General features: G+C 38.2%; 1 protein-coding gene across 1 annotated transcript in view; it reads left to right on the forward strand.

Moving 5' to 3' along the window:
- The first annotated feature begins 5,933 nt into the window (after positions 1–5,933).
- EVPL (envoplakin) overlaps positions 5,934–15,407 on the forward strand; it is a 32,942-nt gene continuing 23,468 nt past the window's right edge. Inside the window, exons 1-3 of the mRNA XM_072403857.1 lie at positions 5,934–6,123; positions 8,184–8,426; positions 14,920–15,073. Coding sequence (XP_072259958.1) covers positions 8,350–8,426; positions 14,920–15,073 — 231 coding nt within the window. The 5' untranslated portion in view covers positions 5,934–6,123; positions 8,184–8,349. The remainder of the gene's footprint in view (positions 6,124–8,183; positions 8,427–14,919; positions 15,074–15,407) is intronic.

The following is a 15,407-nucleotide window of genomic DNA, read 5'->3' on the forward strand; positions in this document are numbered from 1 at the left end:
AAAGCAAAGAAGTGGAATATTCTTGAATGGCCACCTCAGTCACGTGATCTGAACCCAACTGAGCATGCATTTCACTTGTTGAAGACTAAACTTCGGACAGAAAGGCCCACATACAAACAGCAACTGAAGCCTTTCTTGCCTTCTGGACATTTTAGCCAGAAAGGACTGCCAAAACAGTCATGGTCCAACAGGAATGTTTGGGACTGGGCTTAGCAACAAGGTCTGACCCTACCACAAGGGTCAGAGCTTTGCTTATCAGAATGGCCCAAGATTCAGCAACAAATTTGTGAAATCAAGAAATCAGATCTTTATACCTAAATAGTCTATCCCCCTCCTCTCATAGCAGAGTCACTTTTTGGCACATGGCCTGCTACAGATGCCCCCCAAAAAACTTCCCCGTCTCACTGCTGCTCCTCCCTGCACTAAAATTGGGTCATTCCTGAAAAAATAATATTATTATAAATATGAGGTGTACAGTTGTGTGAAAATAAATTGGAATAATATAAAATTGATAAATATTAATATAATAAATTGGACATGCTGCTTTACTTTAAACCCAAAATGGAACAAAATAATTCTCAAAGCAATTAGCTGAATTCAGAGATGAGAGATAGTGATCTGTAGTACAGTGTGCAAGCACATTTGGCCCATAGAACAGATACTCTGTCCAACACTTTACTACTATACACTGTTTGTATTCACTTTTTAGAGCTGTTATGTGATGATCAATGGTAGCCCCATTTGTTCCTTCCCTGACAGTTACATAAGATTATGTCGAGGAAAGGAAGGGCTGGAGAAGCCAGGTCAGCATGGTCAGTAATGTATGAAACCAATTGTTTTTAGAGAGAGTGTGAAAGCAATTATATATACACTTTCTTAGTATGGTATCTGCATCCAATATGAACAAGTAGTATAAAGAGGAGTTTTAAGGAATACTTGCTGGTAAAATATATTTATTATGTATTACAATAGTTTAAAATCAATACAAAGCATTAAACACTATCAAAGACGTTTGTTGCATTACATTTCATTAAAACTTTATTTCATCTGATTCTGTTCCAATATCAAAACCTATAAGGGAATCAGATAGTGTAACGTCCCAGTCTTGTCAGGGTTTCCATATTATAGTGAATAGGGTACACTTACCTTACTTGGAACCGCACACAGTGGCTGGGTCACTGGTCCACCCCAGGATCTAAACCCTGAGGTCAAAATCGGGGTTGTGTTCCCAATGCTCCAACTGCTGAGTGGATTTACCCCTCTCTATCCTTGTGAGGGAAAATACCAAATTTTAGGTGATCACCAGAATAGAAATGTAGACACTTACTCCAGTGACAACCATCAAAGAGACAATTTACTTATTAGAAAAAAAAATCTGAGAGTCTGAAAAGCAGCAACAAAACTGTACTTCTAAACAGCCTTTTCTTATAAGCTTTAAATCCTTATGTACAACCAGGGGCCAAATGTGACCCTTTTAAGAGTTACCATATGACCATCAAGAGCCCTGTCAACTGTAGTATAAGCTTTTTTTCCCACTTCTCTTTTATAATAGATCTTTCTAATATACATAACAAAAGCTTTCTCGAAAAGTACAAATGTGAAATTAGCACCCCGACAACCACCATCGGTTAAGAGTTTGGCAAGATATCAACTTGCTGGAAGTTGGTTGCTAACATGGCAAATGCTTTGGTGTTCAGGGCTTGTAAACCCCTTTAGGAGTTTGAGAACCTGGCAAACTGTGAACATTTAGTCTGACGCAAAAAGTGGTGGTGAATTTAACAACCCCCTTTGGTGTATTTAGCCAATCAGGTGTGTTTACCTTACAAAACATAGGTTTGAAAAACAATTGGGTAAATATTGCAACAACCATGTTTTTATAGTATGTGGTCTCTGCTTTAGGAAAATAAATGTTTTTTGGGTTTTAAAGTAATTTTCTGGCCCAAAATGCCCATTTTTAGTTAAATAAAGGAAACTCTGCATGTTTTTTTGGTGGAAGTAATATGAAGCTAGGGAGCATCTTTCAGGTTAAATTTTCTGCTAAAGAGCGTCCATTGAGGGTTTGGAAATAGTCCCTCGTTGACATTGCTAGAAGAACTCCCAACTTAATAAGGATGACAATTGATATAGGTTAAGTCTTCTGCTGCTGCTAACAGGGGCTTGGATGAAGCCATTCTGACACTGCAGGAACTTCCAGCTCATTAAAGGAGAAGGAATGTCTAATGTTAGGTCTTCTTCTGCCACTGTGGCCAGAAGGGTCATGGATGTAGTTACTCTGAAACATTGCAGGAACTCCTAGCTTTTTGAAAGAAGAGAGTTGCCTTAGGTTAAATTTTCTGCTGAAGAGTGTTCAGTAGGAGTTTGGATGAAACCATTCTATCATTGGAAGAATAATTCCCATCTAATTAAACGAGAAGAATCATCTAAGGTTACATCTTCTGCCGAAGAGTGTCCAGAGGAGGCTTGGAAGTTGCCACACTATGATATTGCAAAAAGAACTCCCAGCTTGTTAAAGAAGGAAGATTGCTTTAAGATATATTTCTGCTAAAGAGTGTCTAGTTGGGTATTGGAGATTTCCAATTTGTGACATTGTAAGAGGAACTTTCAGCTTTTTGAAGGAGGTGGTTTTCCCAAGGTTAAGTCTTCTGCAGAAGAGTATCCAGTGGGGGCTTAGATATAGTCACTCTGTGACATTGCCAGTGGGACTCCCTGGTTCTTTGAAGGTATCAATCATGTCTGAGAAAAGTTAGGGGCCTGTCTTGATTGTAGATTGACTTTTTTTGTAATTGTGGATAGATTTTGATCTAATAAGATCTCATTACCTTGCAGTGTAACAGTTTCTCATAGGTCACTGTAGTTGCTGGGCTTTTACTAAAGGGCTTGGAAACCATGGTGAAGATTCTGAAAATCACCCTATTCCCTCTCTTCCAGATTTTCCATGCCAAACTCTAAAACAATGCATAGTGTACCTTGATTATAACCTGTACCACAGTGCAGTTGTTAGATTTTGTCACACCTTGTCATACCCCAATATGCACATCTACCAGCGTAAAACCACAGCAATAGCTGTACCTAGGCAACTGCCTCTTTTGCCTATAACATAGACAGCCTCTGGTATGAAGCTATCAGTGATATGATGTATGGGGTAAAAGTGAAGAGTGCACACAATGCTAGATCTTTGCAGTCCAAATTAATTAAAATCTGGCATCATTACTGGGAACCACCTTGTAAAGTTTGGTAAAAGCAAAAACCTGGCACCAGGAATAAGATACTGTTGTGTTTGGCTCAGAACATTGAGGTTACTATGCAGATACAGGCAAGGCTGGGGTTAGGCAAAGGTTATGTTTTTAAAGATTCTTATCTGGTTAAGTTGTATGGTTGTGGGCAAAGTTTCAGGGATAAACTATATTTTCATTTAGGACCACAGACGAAACCATGTGCCCAAAAAAAAGAATCAGTCGACATCTTTTACTATTTCAGATGTCTTGATCATCATTAGTTGTCCAAGGGAATAACAGTGAATCTACATTATTGAGTTGCCACCAGAAAAGGAAAATAGCGAATGTCTTGCAATGGGACACTTTTTCCTATGCAACTGTCTAAAAGGGGATTTTCCTCACATTATAAAAAAACGCCCTGGACATATTTGGTATGTGATTGGAGATGAGTAGTTACAATATTTGAACACACATTCCAGGTTGCAAATAGAATAAATTCCACAACTGTTTGTCATTGAGCATTCCTCTGTGTAGGCACCCAGGGTATTATGACAAGAATTTTAGCACGACTATTCGCTGCTGGATTTTACCTCCATAAAGGTGAAATCAGCCTCTGAACACTAGGAAACACATTTTTTTTAAATTGCAGTAGATAATTAAAAAAAAAGTTGACCTAGCACTTAATATTTCTATTGTATAAAACACGGACTAGAAAAAGTGAGCCTAGTGACCTGTAGGAGGTATTGTAGCTTTGCCTGTTCTAGTATAATTGGGATGTGTATGCTTCATTAAATTTACACAATTTAAAAATATTGCTGGAGTGATAAGGAACATAAAGCACACCAGTACACCTTTGATTTGTTACCAAGACTAATATTTTGGCACCACTGTGACTTGGTATCATAATGAGTTAAATTCCAAACTCCAATTGAATGAGTGCATACCATTGAATAAGTGCTATCAGCAGCCCTTCAGGCCAGTGTCAGAATAACCAGCTCAGGCATTAACCTTTTGTTGCTTATGAATGGAGCAACAGGTTCTAGGAGTGGATACTGGTTGGTTTAGAGTTGTGAATGTCTCTATCCAAGTCTGAGTGAAAAGAGGATCCTTTGTATTCCAATTTTCTGTACATGCCTACAGTCTGACAACAATGTGGGCAAGAGTTCATCTTACTGCCCATTATGTAACTTCTTTCACAAATATGTTATTTGCTTCCCTGTTCCTCCGTTTATCTGCTGAAAAAAAGAACATACTTCTTGAAAATGGAGAGCATATGACTTTCCTCCCACCATGCAGCACTGGACACATGGCCATCCAACTGCCTGGTCCAAGTGCTATCCTGTTGGGGTAGGGAGACAGTCCCCAGCCCCATGTAAATTCTGTTTACATCAAATTGGATCTGAAAGAAAGAGATAACCCATTATCTAAACATTATCCAAGTCTGAGTGGATTTCTGATTAGAGTTCTTATCCCCTCTATTCCAAACTTATCAAGGACTTCTTCTATTTTAGAGGTGAGAAGATGAGTGTAAAGCTACATACACACTTCCAATTATTATCGTTGGAAAACGAACGACGAACGTTCATGCACGATATATATGAACGATCGTATAGCACCGATCCTGCACATAGAGTTAACGACACGATCGTTCGTAGATATTGTACACACAATAGATACGATTGTTTGAACGATAGAGGAACTATGTGCACGACAGGAAAGTGAACGGACGTTCGTTCATCACGCATGCTCTGAACATGGACGATCAACGAACGACCGTACACACGAACGATGTTCAACGATCGTCGCCCAATCCGATCCGTCAGTCCGGTCGTTCGTTTCCAGCGACTTTCCTCGTTCGTCGGCGTCGTTGGTTACTTTTTTACGAACGATTTTTTGCCCAATCGATCGTTCGTCGTTCGATTGGAACGATAAAAATTGGAAGTGTGTACGCACCTTAAGATGTTGAGGGGGTGGACATGGTCTACCTTAATCTGGCCATACATTTTATGGCAAATTCTCAAAATCACTGTAAGTTTCCTTTTTGATGTGTAAAACCATGCAGTATACAGCTGGGTACACGTAGGCAGATATTTTACTACTAATCAACTTCCAGTCTAATTGGGTCTCAAGTAATTTAAAAGTAAAAAGGTCCAAACAAGAGATTGCTATAAACCATTTTTGGCTTCTTGAAAGATGGAGAAGATTGAATGTTTTGGTAAATCTTGATCCAATGTATACATGTTGTATTATGTACAAAGGATCTTTCACATCCAACCAATCACTTCCTGATTATTAAAAAGTGATTGGATGGGAAGGGAAGAATCTTGTATGCTTATGTGCAGTTTTTTGGGGAAAACTGGCAACTCATCCATATGTCCCCAGCCATAACCTACCACAAAAATCAATTCGATCCAATCTGGCAGGACAAAGCAACCTCATAATTTTTGGTAGATCTTATGGAGATCGCACATTCAAAGTGTAACTTTTTAGGATGTCTATTAAGATTAAAATAAGTGAAATTAAATCAAATCATCCAAACCCTAAACAAGGCAGCTGATCATTTCCGTGCGAGACTTGAATAGGGATGCTCTGCTAAATCAGTTCATATAATGAGAAATCAATGGAAAAGGACACAGGCAGCACTTCCTCTATGCTAATACACAATCTTGTCCAGATACTGTCTTCCTGCCACCTACTAGTAACCTGCCTTGTTGTGTTCTGAACTTCTGCCTCACCTGAGCCACCACACCTATTCCCTGCCCCTCCCATTCTATGTGCGCTGAAGACATACCAAAGATTCTTTCTAAATTGTGAGTTACCTGCGTGTTTTTCTTTCAGGGCCTGGAGGAAGAAGGCGGAAAGGGAGGAAGCGTGCAGGGCAGTATCTAAGCTACACACCCAGGATCAGGTAACATGGTGAAAGGATTGCTGACTCTCAAAAGCCTTTCATGTCAGTGGTGGGTGCTTCTGTGTGTTCCTGCTCTGGATTACACATGTGTTGTGCTCAGATCTGACAACTCTCACTAATACATATAACAATTTTGTCAGTTAAGGAAAATTTAGGAACTGATTTCATCTTTTGTGGCCAATAGAGAAAACCTAAGTGTCAAGCAATCTGGAAGAATCAACTGCCAAGCTGGAGTTTCCTAGAGATCAGGACAGTATATGTATACATACAGACAGTACAAGAGTGCATATATATTGAATTAAAAATAATTATTTATGATCATTTCAGTGTTCCAAATAATTTAGAACTCTGTTTATATATAACAAAGCTTTGTTATATAATCTAAAATATAAAATCTAACCGTTAATTTTGTAGTCCCTGCAGGAGGGTGCTTCCTGCTCCTCTTATCTCTTTCACTCTCTATTAAACAAAGATTGCTTGGCAGTAACTCATATTCCTATCAACCAAAGTATTCACCAATGATCGATTGAAATGACAGTTTTTACACGTCTATACAAGGATTTACACCTAGTGCATACAAGCAGATTAGCTGGAATTTATGCACTCAACTTACCAGACCAATCAGTTTTCCTTTTCAGTGAAGCTGGGTGATTCAACAAACCTGGAATGGATCTGAAATCCATTCCAGGTTTGCTGGATCACCCAGATTTTCTGAAGAAAGTGTATCCTCTTGCCTTGGGGAGCTTTAATAAATCAGGCCCAATATGCTGCTACGTAGCTTATGAACCATAGGTCCCCCTAAAATGCCAAAATTGTTCTATACTGACCAGTTGCACAGTACACTTATTCCATTGGTCTAGCCTTATTCCCTGGCCACATGGTCAATACTTTATGTCTACGCTGAAATCTTTTCAATGACTACACGCTCAGTGGGCTATCCACATGTTCAAAAATGTGGAGCTCACATCTTGAGAAGGTAGACCACACCAGCGTTCTACCAGGATGTTGTTTTGGTGCCGTCAATTGGTGTTATAGAAGTTTCAATCATGACTAAACCCCTTGCTCCAGAGGGCCTGTAGGTTATCTCATCCTGACCACTGTCTTACCACGATTGTACACAGAGCCAGAAAAAGAGATCTTTCGGCTTTTTCTTTTCAGCTTTTGCAATAAATAATGTTCTATCAGAGCTCAGCAAAAGAAAACAACATTAAAATATCTGTTCTGCCAGCTCCTTTTACAATGATTGGCCACCGAAATAAAACTAATGGGTAAGCTGTTGAGGGCCCATGGTTACAGACTTCCGAGAGACTCCTTACACAAAGGAGGTGGGGGACCCTGATGTGAAAAGGGTCCCTGATGTAAAGGGCGGCTCTGATATAAAGGAGAACACTCTAAAGTGGGGAGTTTAAATTAAAGAAGATTCTGTCTTTAAGGAGGCAGAAACTGGGAAGGAGGACATGGTGCCAGTGCCAATCTGTAAGACGTGCTCTGACTGTTGGGGCTGCCTGTGCATGTTGGAATATTAGGTGGACCAGGACGTATGTTATTTCGCAGTGCTGCAAGAACAAAATAGGTAGCAGTGCCATATTACACCTACTCGTGCTGTATGTGTCAGGCATACGTAAACTTAGAGAATGGGAATGAACCAAAATGTTTCTTCCTCAATGGCACAAACCCCAGGCTATTCTACAGCATCTGCCACTTTATGGATTCCAATGTGTGGCATTGACCAGTGTCAATGATTTTATTGGAAACAATATCTAATGTGTGCTATTATTTTAGTCTAAACACAGTATATTAGCTATGGAGAAGATACGCTATGTAAAAAAAAAAAAAATCACATCAGAATTATGTATTTATGCAAAATGTAACCCCTTCATGTCTGAATAAAACTTTTAACCTCTGTTTACCTTGAAATATTTCTAAAAGAGTATTGATAAGTAAAAAAAGGGACATTGTGCCAGGGTGGGGACAGACAGGTAGTGTCTTCTCTTCTCTGCCCTACTTAACTGGTTTAGCAAGCTATATACAGCTTTTTTTTTTTTCTTTTTGACGTTCAGGTTCCATCGCCCAGACTAAAAGTTTTGGGAGGAGTCGGCTGCCTCCTGCACTGTCCTGTCATACAAACCTCTTGTTTCCTGGCTGACGCTGTCAGACTTTCAGGTGCAACATACTGTAGGACAGAGGTTCAAATACCAAAGGAGAGCGAGGGGACAAAGCGGCACCATGTTTAAGGGGCAGAGTAAGTCACCTACAAAATCACCAACAAAATCGCCTACCAAGTCATCTTCAAAATTTGGCAAGTGAGTATGGCAAAATTTCTGTTTGTTTCTACTTAATATTTGCAAGGTAATTGTTTAAAGCTATACAGCACACATATCTGATTAGAATGAAAAACCTAATTATTGTATAGTAATATATTTTGTTTTTCCTTTTATTAAATAGGGAAAATTGCAGCAATTAATACCAATTATTGACATTCGATTAATTCTTTTGAATTGAGTGCAAAAAGCCTTACAATCTGAGTAAATGATCATCTTCAAGCTCTGCTTACAATAACGTTGTGCCGTGTTGACTGCCATGGTAATACTTTGAGTTGTAGATACAGTAGTTATAGAAGAGGTTCCTTAAAGACCTGCAAGGTCATCCATGTTAAGAAGGATGGGAATAGAGACTGCACATTCTAAGGTGTAAGTTGTATGGGCAGCTTCAATCTTAATATTTTCTATTGGTTGCTGCAGTTTCATTCTAACCATGGTAAAGATGCCTAGGAGAGTCACATGACCAATTGGTTTCCTCCCCCCATGCAAGACAATGAAAGTTCCTATTGACATAATTGCCCCTTAGGAAATCTCTTTTTAATGCTTCCATCAGAAATGACTATCTTTATAGTGAAAAACTATTAAATGAGTGTTTTTGCAGGAGGAGATGTTGGGAAAGGAATATTATTGAAATATTATTGAATAATTAGCAATAAAATAAATAATTACAACGCAGTTAGAAAGTGAGTTGACACATTAAGACAATTTAACATTTCTACCTGTTAAGTTCCTTTGTGGAAATGAAGGTGTTAAAATCTGGCCACCATGATTCAGGGCAGTATTGGGGTGTTGTCTATTCAGAGCTCAAGAGGTGACACTTTTTTTTGGGCGGTGACACTATGCCATGAAGAACCTGATGAACAAGTGGAAAATGAATCAAAGGCTGTGGGACCCACCCAGACAGCTCTTTCTGTCACAAGTCCACAGTCTGGTTCCATTTTGTTTGCTCTGTGCTTGCCCCAACAGTGAGCAGTTCCTGTCTTTATTCCCAGTATCCTTTCCGTTAACCTGGGAACTTTCTATTTTTCACAAATGCCCCTTATTTAAAAGAATTCCCCCTTTTTCAGAACCAAATCTCTCTCTGCCAAAAATGTTATGTCCTGCCAATTATATTCTTTTTGTGCTTCCCTAATCTATTGGATTACTTGAGGCCGATATATAAAGGGGCACTTATTAGCCTTAAAACATTATAAAAAAACAATAAGCTGCCCAGTACATTAAAAAAAGGGACAGTTTTCTCAGCTTCACTCTTGTAGACCAATCATACCAAGGTCTGGTGCCATTCCTTATATTAGGCTGAAGGGCATTCAGCACCATTCAACACCCTTCTTGTGAGCCCAGCCTGAGCTCACAGTACACAATAAAAAGCCCACCCATCATTGGGTGCCAGAACAGAAGAAAAGGGACATCTGACATCATGTGACTTGACATAAAATAGATAATTAAAGTATGTACACAGTTACATAGTTACATAGCAAGTCACATTTAAAAAGAGGTAGGCCAGTGAAGCTTGTTTTGGGTCACTAAGTACCAATGCCATGATCAAGCATGGAGTATACAGTGTCTTTGGCCTCACAGATACAATTTCATTTTAATGTTTTTTTTGTATGTGTTTTCTATTTGACCTTTACAGAGTTCATCTTCAGCCACAGCCAACCTAATATGCAGTAAACTAGTTGGGTGAAATGTTACCAGTTTGTCTCCTATTCACTGACTAAATATTTATCTTACAATAAAGAAGGAATGCTGGATAGAAAAGGTGTTGTACTGTAAATTCTTAAGTGAGTTTTTTGGTTTTGTTTAAGGTTGTGACACATGGTAGGACATTGTAAGGTGTGGCTGTGATACTGAGACTTGATCTTTAAGGGTTTGTCCAAGGAATCACTAGATGTGTCATCCAATTTGACGCTGTCGCTCGGCTTGTGATCACGCCTTGCTACATTGCAAGCTTGGGTAAATAGGCAGCAGCCATGCACTTTATCTGAAACTAATATCCTTCATGTATTACTCTGTATGTATGGTATGGAACTATATGTACAATGGAAAGTTTGGCAGAAACAACAGACAAGAATAACTTATCAGATGAAAGAAAACAAAATACTTTGTAAAAGCCATCTTCATGCATTGGGACAAGCATGCTACCTATCCCACGTGATTAATTGGACCATTGGTCCCCAAGCTATGATCCACGTTTTGTATACTGCCCTTTGTTTGCCTTTCACAAGGACAACATTCTTCCCACTGATGCTAACAATGGGTCACTACTTCACCCACTGACACCAACAACGAGGAACTATTTCTCCTACCAATATCCAGAATATTGCACTATTCCTACTACTGATAACAACAATGAGATTAAATTCTTCCAAATAACACCAATAAAGTGGAATTATTGCTCCCACTGATACCCAGGAAAAAAACACTATTCCTTTCACTGATACATGATGGGGCACTATTCCTCCCACTAATGCCAACAATGAGGATACCGATTATATGACACTATTTTTCCCACTAATACCAACAATACGACTCTATTCTTCCAAATAACACCAATAATGGGGTGCTATTCCTACCACTAATACCAACAATTGGGCACTATTCCTTCCACCTGTTAAAAAGCTGTTGAAGTGGAACAACTGGTTCTTATTTCACAGCTCTCGTATTCTGAGCTGCCAGAAGTTGGAGGCTATACTGTAAAGAAAGCATAGGCTTATCAATTCTGAGAAAGTAAGTTGTGACCCAATCAGCACTTACATCTAAATGAAGGTAACACTTGTTTTACAAATCCATTCATTAACAAAATTAATATTTGTAATTTTGCTTTAAGTGGTCTAAAATATTCTAAAGTCTAAATTAAAATGTGCCAGACAATACATACAAAAAAATGTACAGATTCTGAACAAGCACAAATTAAAAAAAAAAAGGTTCTAGACACTGTGAAAAATGTTTTTTAAAAGTTCTAACAATGAAATCTTCTCTTTTATTACTACTGTCTATTGTCACTGAATCTTGGCAGCCCTCTAATATTTATAACTGGCAGGTGTTTCTAAATTGTTAGAAACTGACTGAACCCAACCTTAAAGTCTTTATTGTGATCTTTGAGAATTAACTACTTCTTAGTTGTTTTGTGGTTACCTATATCTGTAACGAGTGTTAGGCATGTATTGAGTTTTTAATTAATTTTTATTATTAATATTAATTAACAGGATTTATAAAGCGCCAACATATTACGCAATGCTGTACATTAAATAGGGGTTGCAAATGACAGACAAATACAGACAGTGACACAGGAGAAGAGGACCTTGTCCCGAAGAACTTACAATCTAGTAGGTGGGGGATTTAGCACAAAATAAGAGAGGAGATATGTAGTGGTGGGAAGTAGTGATGGTTTGGATGCCAAAGGGATGGTAATGTAGCTATACCTCCAGATATTGAGATGTGGGGATATTTGTATTGTAATTGGTGATTGGTGATTTTAGGCTTTGGGAAGATTTCCCAAGATTTCCTTTAAATCTTGACTCCAACCAAATGTTTAGTTTTGTATAGAGCAAGGGGAAATGTTACAGGAAATATAGGCATGAACAGCAATGAAAACTTTTTTTTAATTTGGTAGAGAAGGAGAGTTTTGTCATTTACTTAAAGTACCAATGAAAAGATTTCCTTTAACTTCCTGACCTGTAGAAATAACAGTAATTCTCTCCAAAGTAAGGGAAAATGACCTTTTGACCTCAGTATGCAAAAACAAATGTCGGAGCACTGTCATGATGTACCTGACACCTGTAATACAGCACACCACAATGCATTGTAATGCACTACCATGTGTTGTGCTACACTGTATTTTGGTATGTTAGACAAGGAAGAGATTTGGAGCAACACTAAGCAAACATGTGCACATGCCTTTAGTGTTTGGGGTACTTTAGGTGTACATGAACTCTGGATGTCTTTTAAATAACATTTTGGAGTATGTATGAAGCAAGCTTGTATACAAATCTTTACTTTGTCACTGTGGTGTCCCAATCTTTACAAATCCTCACTTCCTACTAGTCAATTCTATCCCAGACAATTTGCAGAAGTGATCCTCTGCACCTGCCCCACTCCCTCCTATGTGTCTACAAACATTTACAATCACTCCCTTTTTGAAGCCTTTTATTAATCGTGTTCATGAACGCTAAATGAACAGATGGAGAAAAAGGATCACAGAGCATGGTTGGGATATGGGCAGGCTGACTGACATTGGCAGTAAGCTTTGTTCTCCAACTGCAGAATAAGAAGTAAAGATGGTGGCATCCACTACAGGGATCAAGCAATTTCTAAGATGCTCCTACGATGCAATAGTGAACTATATTCAGGTCCTTCTACTTTAGATGAGTATGAGGAAAAAAAACAAAGTGGATTTAGGAAAGGATTGGCACAATTCAGGTTTTCTTTAAGGAATAATTTATTTATTTCAGTTAGAAGACCTGCAGATATTTGATATATTCTTGGGAAAGGGACCCCCATGTCAAAATCTTTCAGCTTGGCATTCAAAGCCTGTATCCATCTGGATATAGAAAATAATGCCATACCTTCTGATTACCTCTTTTGTGGTTATAGATGGGTGTGAGGGTACAGTCTGCGTGTCCAAATATTGACACTGACTATTGGAGAATGTTCTGTTTTGATTGGCAGAACACACTTTCCTGAGCTGCTTGGCAAACCGATCAGACAAGTGACAATTACAGATAGACAGGAATGAGCACAGGCATGCAAATTTAGAAGAAAGAAATATTTAACACAACACATTAATATTGTCTTACAAGTGTTACAGCCCAACTCCAGATGTTTTTTTCTGTTTCGTACATAGTAGACAGGGTGAAAGAAAACATTTGGAATATTTCCCTTTAGTGCTTAATCCAAACTGAAAACACCTGTGCATTGCCACACATTGGGCCCGATTTATTAAAGTTTTCCAAGGCTGGAGAGAATACCCACATCAGTGAAGCTGGGTGATCCAGCAAACCTGGAATGGATTTCTTAAAAGTAATTTGTTAGCAAATGTTTTCAATCCTGGACCGAATCCATTCGAGATTTTTTGGATCACCTAGCTTCACTGATGAAAGTGTATCTTCTCCAGCCTTGGGGAGCGTTATTAAATCAGACTCATTTTGTTAATGCATGTGAGTTCTTTATTTTTTTGGAGGCACAATATTAACATATTACTATCAGGGGCTATACATAATGTAGCACAACTGGCTGTATTCCCAGATAATAATGTGCCAGAAACTCCATGACTAAGACACTTTAACAATAGCTTTCAGTTTGACAAAATGACAGATCTGGGGTGCATTTGACTTGCAGATCACTTCCGCATCTCTAGAACCACCCTTTAGATGACAATCTATGATTACAAAGGTGGGGTCACTGGGAAAAGCATCATATGTAATATACATGGGTATTTTAAACATTAAGAGGATATAGGTCTAATAAACAATTGAGCACAAAATTATGCATGGCAAAGGGTGCTAGGGTAATTTTTTTGCAGTCTCCTGAAGCTTATTTTGTGCATTAAAGTTTTATAGTTAAAATATTTTCTAAAACAACTAGAATTTAATTAACTAGCGTTCACATCCAAAGTATGCGAGTCAAACAGCCATAAATGGTTAAGAATAGAATGTGGATATTCAGCACATAGCATGGATGTTCACATAGCTAGAACACCTGGCTGAGCAGTGATGATGTCCTGACATGCTGGATGTGAACATGTGGCCAAATTTCCCAAAAATGTCTTTTTTTGTTGCTACTGTTTACTAAAGCTCAAACCTTGTAATAAATCTGTTTGAAAAAATAAAGCCGAGTTTAGACTTGTGGTAAACCACAATGGATTATTTCTTTCCAACTTCAACTGAACAACCAAGACTCCTAAATAAAAAATAGACGAATGAGAGAGGTTGATATTGGCCTGGTTTTGCAGGTGGTGCAGTTGCATTGTGCTTGCTTTGAGGTATTTAGGACATTACATGCCAGCGTCTGAAGGACATGAAAATTGGGGCTGCTTCCATACACTTGGACAGAAACACTTTCCAACTAATGCAGTCAAAACACTGTTCATGATTGGGCACTACTGTGGATACAATGAAAGTTAAAAACTGGAAATGTAGCTGAAAAACCAATTAATGAAACATGTTATCCTTCATATTGATTATCATTATGACCAATATGTGTTTGTATTATACACAGGAGAGCTGCACTCACCAGTTAATGAATATGACTCATGTTAATAATTGCATGCAATATATGGATCTTTATGTACTAAACAAATGCTATTTACATATTCTAAGCATTTTCTATGACTTTGATGGTTCAGTTAAAGAGTCAAATGTTATTCAACATCAACTAAGCTGTTAAAATAGATACTTTCTGTGTAAAACTTGCAGGAAAAGGGGAGATAAAAATGTCATATGTTTATTCAATCCTGTATACTCCTTCTCTTCCATAGGGCAACTGCCAATGAACTGGCCTTGCTCATTAACCGCATGCAGAAAAATGCCGACCAAGTGGAAAAGAACATCTTGGAGACACACCAGAAGCTGAAGCAGGTGACAATATGGACATTAATATTCTCCACTCACTGTTATGGTTATATAGGTTCTGTATGGAATCCAAAAAGTATGTCTTTATGGGTAGCCAAAGTCTAGAAACTGAGTTCTTATGGGTAGAGGTCATGTGTGTCGGTTCACAATATTTGAATGATTTCAGTAGCATGGCAGAGACAAATGTCAGCATTATACATTTTCAGATATCAGGTGTGTGATAAAATAGGATGTCATCAATCTGAATCATCAATTTTTGCACCAGAATATAAAATTGTCTTTTTTTCATTCAATAGACATCAGAGAAGTCATATCAGAGACATTTCGTATAGATATTAGCTTGTTATCTAAACAACTAGGGCTAGCATAAAATTTACAGAGTAATGTAAAAAAA

This window comes from Pyxicephalus adspersus, chromosome 3 (genome assembly GCF_032062135.1).
Source record: "Pyxicephalus adspersus chromosome 3, UCB_Pads_2.0, whole genome shotgun sequence".
NCBI lineage: Eukaryota > Metazoa > Chordata > Amphibia > Anura > Pyxicephalidae > Pyxicephalus > Pyxicephalus adspersus.